At 52.2% G+C, this 9,947-nt stretch overlaps 1 protein-coding gene across 1 annotated transcript; it reads left to right on the top strand.

Annotated features, from left to right (window-relative positions):
* Positions 1–340: 340 nt before the first annotated feature.
* LOC142913960 (uncharacterized) lies at positions 341–2,711 on the top strand. The gene has a single exon (XM_076061085.1). The coding sequence runs from the start codon at positions 347–349 to the stop codon at positions 2,468–2,470; it is 2,124 nt and encodes a 707-aa protein (XP_075917200.1). The 5' UTR covers positions 341–346; the 3' UTR covers positions 2,471–2,711.
* The last annotated feature ends 7,236 nt before the right edge of the window (positions 2,712–9,947 follow it).

Raw genomic sequence — 9,947 nt, 5'->3', positions numbered from 1 at the left:
TTTGCTATGTCAGCTGAATTTAGCTCTCATAAATATTCCTTTTGTAGCCAGACAGCTATAATTGTGTGCTCGGAGTTTTTGGTGAACATTCATTTTGAAGATACGAGGGCTTCCAGGCATGTTTATAACCATTTGCCCTCTCATTGTGTGCCATAACAGCCCATGTGATGAATTTGGGACACTTTTCCACTATATCATGAATATATGAATAAGTATAGACACACGTGTTACTGTGTATGTATGCTTTCCTCTGTGCATCGATACTGACGTGTAGATGGTGTGGATATTATTTTTTTCTGTCTGCAGCTGACGCTTCCTCTGACGCTTCCTCTGCAGAATTGGTCTGATGGAGCAAATGCACTCAGCGCAGCTCGGTAGGACAAGTCAACAATGCGACTGGTGTGCATACAGCACGGATCGGACTGGAGATTTGACACGGCACAAGAGAACTCACACAGGAGAGAAACCCTTCAAGTGCAGTGTGTGTGGGAAGGCGTTTGCAGATTCATCTACTCTTGTAGCACACCAGAGAACACACACGGGAGAGAAACCCTTCAAGTGCAGTGTGTGTGGGAAGGCATTTTCACGGTCATCTGCTCTTGTAACACACCAGAGAACACACACGGGAGAGAAACCCTTCAAGTGCAGTGTGTGTGTGAAGGCGTTTGCACATTCATGTACTCTTGTAGCACACCAGAGAACACACACAGGAGAGAAACCCTTCAAGTGCAGTGTGTGTGGAAAGGCGTTTGCATATTCATCTGCTCTTGTAATACACCAGAGGACACACACAGGAGAGAAACCCTTCAAGTGCAGTGTGTGCTTGAAGGCGTTTCCACGTTCATCTCTTCTTGTAGAACACCAGAGAACACACACGGGAGAGAAACCCTTCAAGTGCAGTGTGTGTGGGAAGGCATTTTCACGGTCATCTGCTCTTGTAACACACCAGAGAACACACACGGGAGAGAAACCCTTCAAGTGCAGTGTGTGTGTGAAGGCGTTTGCACATTCATGTACTATTGTAGCACACCAGAGAACACACACAGGAGAGAAACCCTTCAAGTGCAGTGTGTGTGGAAAGGCGTTTGCATATTCATCTGCTCTTGTAATACACCAGAGGACACACACAGGAGAGAAACCCTTCAAGTGCAGTGTGTGCTTGAAGGCGTTTCCACGTTCATCTCTTCTTGTAGAACACCAGAGAACACACACGGGAGAGAACCCCTTCAAGTGCAGTGTGTGTGGGAAGGCATTTTCACGGTCATCTGCTCTTGTAACACACCAGAGAACACACACGGGAGAGAAACCCTTCAAGTGCAGTGTGTGTGTGAAGGCGTTTGCACATTCATGTACTCTTGTAGCACACCAGAGAACACACACAGGAGAGAAACCCTTCAAGTGCAGTGTGTGTGGAAAGGCGTTTGCATATTCATCTGCTCTTGTAATACACCAGAGGACACACACAGGAGAGAAACCCTTCAAGTGCAGTGTGTGCTTGAAGGCGTTTCCACGTTCATCTCTTCTTGTAGAACACCAGAGAACACACACGGGAGAGAAACCCTTCAAGTGCAGTGTGTGTGGGAAGGCATTTTCACGGTCATCTGCTCTTGTAACACACCAGAGAACACACACGGGAGAGAAACCCTTCAAGTGCAGTGTGTGTGTGAAGGCGTTTGCACATTCATGTACTCTTGTAGCACACCAGAGAACACACACAGGAGAGAAACCCTTCAAGTGCAGTGTGTGTGGAAAGGCGTTTGCATATTCATCTGCTCTTGTAATACACCAGAGGACACACACAGGAGAGAAACCCTTCAAGTGCAGTGTGTGCTTGAAGGCGTTTCCACGTTCATCTCTTCTTGTAGAACACCAGAGAACACACACAGGAGAGAAACCCTTCAAGTGCAGTGTGTGCGTGAAGGCATTTGCACGTTCATCTCTTGTAGTACACCAGAGAACACACACGGGAGAGAAACCCTTCAAGTGCAGTGTGTGTGGGAAGGCGTTTTCAGATTCATCAAATCTTCAAGTACACCAGAGAACACAGAAGCATCAGAAGATCTGCAAGGAGTGGAGTCTGAAATCCACTTGTGAAAGTCAAAGTGCCACCATGAGCCCATCCCTCATTAAACAAGAACCGGAAGAAAATTCCAGCTTGGACACTTTTAAAGGTATCGAGGTGAAATATGAAGAGGTGATGGTGAAGAGGGAAGAAGTGATGGTGAAGAGCGAAGAAGTGAAGGTGAAATGTGAAGAAGTGATGGTGAAATGTGAAGAAGTGAAGGTGAAATGTGAAGATGAAGATTCAACTCCAAAATGGGACCTTCTAATCGATGGAGGCAACGTGAAGCAGGAGGAGAATTCTGACTGTGAGGCAGAGCGAGGCAACTCTCAGCAGTTTGTGGAAGTGGAGGTGTGGGTGGACTTCCTAGACAATACAAAGTCAAGTGGAGACCCGGTAGATGTGTAAGCCAGAGACGATGTCGCTCCAATAGATGCACCTTTGTCACAGGCCTTTAATGACAAGAATGTGAAGTTGAACACTCAATTCCTAGGTTTAACCTGCAGAGTAAGAGCGAGCGGCCAGTCTTTGTGGACCTGTGGGTTGGGTCAATCTCTGACCAGGAGCGAGAGCCAATACGCTCCCAAGCATTCACGATGTTCTAATGATAATTGCTTTTACATGGTGCTTGCTTAATCGCCTCGGCAACTCGGAGTTTCGAATCTCGTCTGAGATGCTCGAAGAGCATCCCCAGGTAGCAGCTGCCCCTGTGTGGCACAAGGTGGTGGCCCTGCACCGGCCTGCATGTGGACAAGAGCCTGTCAGTAGGGGGCGATGATTGATGCATCATCTCAGTTGTGTAGTTTGTCGGCAATCTTGATTCGAAGCTTTTGTGACTGCAGGAATCCACACTCTCAAGTTATTTCGGTAAAGTCACCACGTGGGTAGAAACATAACAGATCACGGCGTTTATATCACAACACAAGCAATCGTCATCAGGTGGGACAACCACAGCAAGAAGAAGACGCTGAAGTAGGCGCCTACTTCAGCAGTTTTGTCTTGCTGCTGTGGTTGTCCCACCTGATGACGATTGTTTGTGTTGCGATCTAAACTCCGTGATCTATTATTTGTTGGCAATGTTTAGAATTTGCTACATTTTGACCCAGATGCAAGCATGCAATGGCCTACTCGTTTTGAATGACACTACAATAGTTTGTTGTACATACACTGTTAAGCAGGCGGTGCGTATTTTTAAAATAGCTTCTTAATACGATGTAACCTGATGCAGTATATTTCACTGCAGTAATTCAATTTTGTTAATATGCCTGTCAATAATTACGAATGAATACTTCTCTGTGCGTATTTTAAATGTTATTCTTTTATAAGGTGATGTTGATATTGAAAACTGACACATAACTGGCATGCCATAAATAGGAAATTAACTCTGCTTATTCGAATCAATGTATTCGTATATATGTTGATAAACTGTTTCAAGCAGATTGTCTCTAACGGCGACTACAGGGACCACGTGATTGTTTAAAAATGTATTTGATTATAACTATAATTGCCTACAATTCGTCATGTGTAGCTTATTTAGACTATAATTTATTCACTACCCAAAATGTATTTACTTGAAAACATAGAGCTGATATTTGTAAGCAATGTCTTTGTTATTTTTACGTTTGAAAACAAATATTTGCACAAATTTAACTTGTTCAGATACAAGGTGAATTCACAAGGCTTGGTAAAAAATCCAATATTTCAAAATTTTGCCTTATGGGAGAATATTTTTTTAAATGTTGGTAAAAATAAAGATTCAGAAGTATATATTGTGCCGTGTCTACAATTTTACTGTAAAGTGGAATTGGTAAAAAAAAATGATGGTTCAATGAGCCACTCTGTCTACGGGAAAGCTACCCATACGGATGCTTACCTGAAACCGGATTCCCACCACCATCCATCCCAGAAGAATTCCCTCATCAAGACTCTGCACCATAGAGCCCAATGCATATCCGACCAGGAACACATAGCCAGTGAACTCAAGCACGTACACCAAGCTCTTAAGGCTAATGGTTACTCCGACTACACAATCCGCAAAGCTATCACTCCAACCATGAAGAAGGACCCTCTTGAGGAGACTTTCAAAACCATCACTTTACCCTACATTGCGGGAATCACAAAAGAGATCTCCAAAATCTTGACTAAAGACAAGATCCAGTTCCGTTTCAACACATTACATAAAATCCGTGATCTGGTTCCGTCTGTAAAAGATGTGATTCCGGACATACAGTACCCTGGCGTCTACAAACTAAGTTGCCTCTGTGGTAGTAGTTACATTGGAGAAACTAAACGACATGTCTCGGACCTCATTCGTGAACAGAATGCAGACCTAAAAAACGGTAGGACCAACACCTTGGCCGTGGCAGATCACTGTTATTATTCAGTAGGCTCACATGACATTGACTTCTCCAAGACGGAGGTTCTTTGCAATCCATCTGGCTACCATGAGAGATTCGTTCATGAGGCTATCCACATATACACAGAGACAATTTCAACCGAGAGGAAGGAATTCTGGCTTAGCAATCATTGGAAGGATTTGATAAACCATTTCGGGTCTTAAATGATTGTTCACACTTATGGTGGCTTTCAGACCGCATCCATTATTTTCGTCTCCCCCCTCCTCTATCCCGAACATAGATGGGCTCGTCCATCTGAATGACTGTCAAATCGCTCTCCGTGGTGCTAACGTTAAAAAAACGCCACTTTTTTCAAATTTTCTTGCTGTGGTTTTCACACCTGATGATGAATGCTTGTGTTGCAGTCGAAACGTTGTGAGAATTTTTATTTTATATTTTTATTATTTTTCTTTTTGTGGTTTTCACACCTGACGACGATTGCTTGTGTTGCAGTTGAAACGTCGTGAGAATTGTATTGTTTTATATTTTTATTATTGTATTATTTCCCTTCTACGTGGTGACTTTACCGAAAGAACCAAGAACATGAATTCCTAGCAGTCACGAAAGCTTAAAATCAAAATTTATTTTTACTTCGTTAACACCTTTCACGTTCGCACGCCGCTAATTTTTTGCGACAAGAGGTTTCATTACCACAGGTTACACGTGCAGTGGGTCCAAGACGAGGCGAGACGGTTCGCTGGAGGCAACACGTTTATTCAACAAGGAAACCACAGCACAGAGGGGTGACGACCCCTCACAGCCGATAACCTCAGGAGGCAGTCCCTCCACACTACGGTGCCCTTACTCTGGTTCTAGCGCTAACCCTACACTGGTTATGTCTGAACCCGACCCTAGCCAGGGTCACTGGGCTCTTCGCTTCAGGGTCTTCAGGGTCTTCAGGGTAGCGCTCAGAGACTTCTTCAGAGCTTCAGGTGGACGAGGACCGCCAAACCCGTTCAGGGGTCCGGCTTTTATCCCCGTTCCAGGGTCTCTCCGCCCCTGGCCAAGCCTTCTGGAACTCTCTAGGGGGCCCTGGAACATCCCCCAGCCCCCCCCCCCCCCCATCTTGGGGTCTGGGGGCCCTGTTCGTCACACCTGGTCTGTACACCACCCCCTGCTGACACATGTCCGCTATTACAGGTCAGCTCCCGTGGTAATACGCATACAGCCCAACAATGGCGTTACATCATCCCCCCCCCCCTTGTAGCATCCAGGCGTCTGCTACGTTCACAGGAAGCCCTAGACGCATGCACAAATATGCTCAAGGTGCCATGTCATACGTTCAAGCGTATGGATGTCCCCGACTTATTTATTACCTTTACATGTAATCCAGCTTGGCCTGAGATAAAACAAAAATAATAATAACTTTCATTCGGCCAGACACCCAGCCGTCGATACGACTTCACAGCCAGGGTGTTCAGACAAAAGCAAGTCAAATTCATCGAGAGCATTCACTGAGAGTCGTGTTTTTTGGAGAAACGATGCTGGATGTACTCAGCTGAGTGGCAGAAACGAGGACTTCCACATCATAGGGGTTTCCCCTTTTTTTGTGGCAAGAAAACTGAAACCTTTTGGCGTCCTCTGGTCGAGCACCAATTGGGTCGAGGCTCTCAAGAAAGCCGTCCCTTGGTGTGGAACAAGCGGTTTCAAGGACAATTCCACATATATATTATCATAGTGCGTGTTTTTTGCTTGCATTTTGACTGCAGGTATTGTGGTTAATGCTGTAATATGAATCCTTGTAAAAAGGTTTCAGTTTGTTGCCAGAAAAAAGGGGAAAAACCCCTATTATTATATTTTGGTACTGCCAAAGGAGGTCTAATGATGTAGATGACTTCCCCACGCTCATATTTTAATCTGGCTGAAAGAAAAAAATCATCCAATCCAAATCGATGTTATATCTGTCGAGTTTCCAAATCCAGAGGAAGACCCACCACCCAGTCCCACCTCACCACCCTACACCTCATCTGCTCCTCCTCACCACCCTACACCTCACCACCCAGCCCCTCCTCACCACCCTACACCTCACCACCCAGCCCCTCCTCACCACCCTACACCTCATCTGCTCCTCCTCACCCTGCATCTCCCCTCCAGCTGGTGTATCTCAGCCATGATGTCGTCTATCTGCTTGAGAATCCGGCACTCCTCCACCCTCTTGAGACTCGCCACCCTCTCCTCCTCCTCCACCCCGTCGCCCGACTTGCAGTCGCCATCATCGGCTGCACTGCGTGATCTCCGTCTCCTCGTTGTCCGCTGCCTCCTCCTCGTCTCGTGCTCTGTCGACGCTCGGCTGCAGGCGGCTGGCGCGAAACTTCAGCAGCAGCCTGCGGACGCCCCCTGTAGACTCCACCACCTCCTCCTCCTTGTCGTCCCTCCGCTCCTTCACCTCGTCACCCTCCACCACCACCTCCTCCTCCTCGTCGTCCGTCCGCTTCTTCACCTCGTCACCCTCCACCACCACCTCCCCCTCCTCCTCCTCCTCGTCCCTCCGCTCCTTCGCCTCGTCACCCTCCACCACCACCTCCTCCTCCTCCTCGTCCCTCCGCTCCTTCACCTTGTTACCCTCCACCACCTCCCCCTCCTCCTCCTCGTCGTCCCTCCGCTCCTTCACCTCGTCATCCACCACCACCTCCTCCTCCTCGTCCCTCCGCTCCTTCGCCTCGTCACCCTCCACCACCACCTTCTCCTCATCCCTCCGCTCCTTCACCTCGTCATCCTCCACCACCACCTCCCCCTCCTCCTCCTCATCGTCCCTCCGCTCCTTCACCTCGTCACCCTCCACCACCACCTCCTCCTCCTCGTCGTCCCTCCGCTCCTTCGCCTCGTCCCCCTCCACCACCTCCTCCGGCGATGACGATGATGAAGACGACGACGACGATGCGTGCGAGAACGACCAACAGCTGGACGACGATGGCGACGCTCTCTGCTGCCGGTATTGTTGCTGAATTTGTTTCCGTCGCTGCCGCTGCTTCTCCAGGGCGCGACCCCGGCGCCTCTCGGTGGGCGGCGGCGGCTCAGCCAGCGGCCGCGGCATCAGCGAGGAGAAGTGGAACGTCGCCCCACGCGGGGCCGAGCGCCGCTTGCCCGCGACCGCCGGCGCCGGTGGCGGCGGCGGCGGCAGAAGAGGAGCCGGCGGCGACGGAGGAGGCGGAGGAGGCGGAGGAGCGCGGCAGGTAGAGGAGCCCGGGCAGGGATCGGGATTCGGTCCCGCCGGGCAATCCTCCGCCGCCGCCATCTCCCGCCGCTTGCTTAGCGGCGACCGCCCGGCCAAAACCTCCTCCTCTTCCTCCTCCGCCTTCATCACCGCCTCGGCCTCCTCTTCCCCTCCTCCTCCTCTCGCTCCGCCTCCTCCTCTTCCCCTCCTGCTGCTCCCCCTCCTGCCCACGCCCTGCCACCAAAAGTCGAAGTGTCTCTTCCGCGCCGCACGCGGTCCAACCGCGGCCTCCCTGCGTCTCTCCGCCTCCTCCTCCGCCTCCTCCTCGCCCGCCGCCTCGTCAGCGCCGAGCGCCGGCCCCGACTCTCCGCCGCCGTCTCCGCGCTCCGGGGCGACCCTCGGGCCGATTCCCGGCGGCGGCGTCGTCTGGGCGCCGCCGCCGCCGCGAGAGCTCTCCTGGGGGGGCGCCGCCGCCGGAGTCTCCCGGCGGCGGCGCCCCCCCTCGAGAGCCCGGAACGTCACGGGGCGACGAAGACGACGGCCGCGGCGGGGAGGCCCCGGCGCGGGCCCCGGCCCCCCGGCGTCGTCGCCGAGCGGGCGAGCGACCTTGGAGGGCGCCGCGTGGGACTCGGCTCCTCCTCCTCCGGCGTCGTCCGCGGAGTGCTTGGGCACCCGGATGGGCCAGGAGGAGCGAGCCCTCGCGGAGGGGGCGGCAGTGGTCGTGGTCGGGGTCGGGGCCGGGGGAGGCTGTCTGGGAGGCCGCTGGTGAGCGGGGAGGGCCGGAGGAGAGGGAGGAGACGCGGGATCAGATTCCAGCATTCAGCACGCAAAAGTCCTGGTAGAACGCCTCTGAAGCACGTGACGTGCCCTGTGAACGCCTCTGATGCACCACGGTGCCTTGTGAACGCCTCTGATGCACCACAGTGCCTTGTGAACGCCTCTAATGCACCACGGTGCCTTGTGAACGCCTCTGATGCACCACAGTGCCTTGTGAACGCCTCTGATGCACGTGACATGCCTTGTGAACGCCTCTGATGCACGTGACGTGCCTTGTGAACGCCTCTGATGCACCACGGTGCCTTGTGAACGCCTGTGATGTACCACAGTGCCTTGTGAACGCCTCTGATGCACGTGACGTGCCTTGTGAACGCCTCTGATGCACGTGACGTGCCTTGTGAACGCCTCTGATGCACCACGGTGCCTTGTGAATGCCTTTGATCTACCACAGTGCCTTGTGAACGCCTCTGATGCACGTGACGTGCCTTGTGAACGCCTCTGATGCACCACGGTGCCTTCTGAATGCCTCTGATGCACCACAGTGCCTTTTGAACGCCTCTTATGCACCACGTGCCTTGTGAACGCCTCTGATGCACCACAGAGCCTTGTGAACGCCTCTGATGCACCACAGAGCCTTGTGAACGCCTCTGATGCACGTGACGTGCCTTGTGAACGCCTCTGATGCACCACGGTGCCTTGTGAACGCCTGTGATGTACCACAGTGCCTTGTGAACGCCTCTTATGCACGTGACGTGCCTTGTGAACGCCTCTGATGCACGTGACGTGCCTTGTGAACGCCTCTGATGCACCACGGTGCCTTGTGAATGCCTCTGATCTACCACAGTGCCTTGTGAACGCCTCTGATGCACATGACGTGCCTTGTGAACGCCTCTGATGCACCACGGTGCCTTCTGAATGCCTCTGATGCACCACAGTGCCTTTTGAACGCCTCTGATGCACCACGTGCCTTGTGAACGCCTCTGATGCACCACAGAGCCTTGTGAACGCCTCTGATGCACCACAGAGCCTTGTGAACGCCTCTGATGCACGTGACGTGCCTTGTGAACGCCTCTGATGCACCACAGAGCCGCGTCGTCCCCTGCGCCACGGAGCGGCTGCACGCCGGCTCCCGGGGGTCACGTGACCCGTGGGGCTCCGTGACCGCTCCGGGACCCGTGGCCTCCACGGACCCGGCGAGACTCCGGCAGCGGCCTCCGGGACCCGCGGGGCCTTCGGAGCCGGGTCGACCCCCGGGGCACCCCTGGCCTGGCCAGCCGGTGAGGGGCGGTGATGGCTGTGTTTTGTTCACTGTGTTGTGTTGGCTGTGTTGTGTTGGCTGTGTTGTGTTGGCTGTGCTGTGCTGGCTGTGTTGTGTTCGCTGTGCTGTCTTCGCTGTGCTGTGTTCACTGTGTTCGCTGTGTTGTGTTTGCTGTGTTGTGTTTGCTGTGCTGTTCGCTGTGCTGTGTTCGCTGTGTTGTGTTCGCTGTGTTGTGTTCGCTGTGTTGGCTGTGTTGTGTTGTGTTCGCTGTGTTGGCTGTGTTGTGTTGTGTTCGCTGTG

This window comes from Petromyzon marinus, unplaced genomic scaffold (genome assembly GCF_048934315.1).
Source record: "Petromyzon marinus isolate PM22_M1 ecotype Great Lakes invasive population unplaced genomic scaffold, UKy_Petmar_22M1.pri1.0 PM_G_Scaffold_27, whole genome shotgun sequence".
NCBI lineage: Eukaryota > Metazoa > Chordata > Hyperoartia > Petromyzontiformes > Petromyzontidae > Petromyzon > Petromyzon marinus.
The sequence above is the reverse complement of the archived record's forward strand: the minus strand, read 5'-3'. Positions and strand labels throughout refer to the sequence as shown.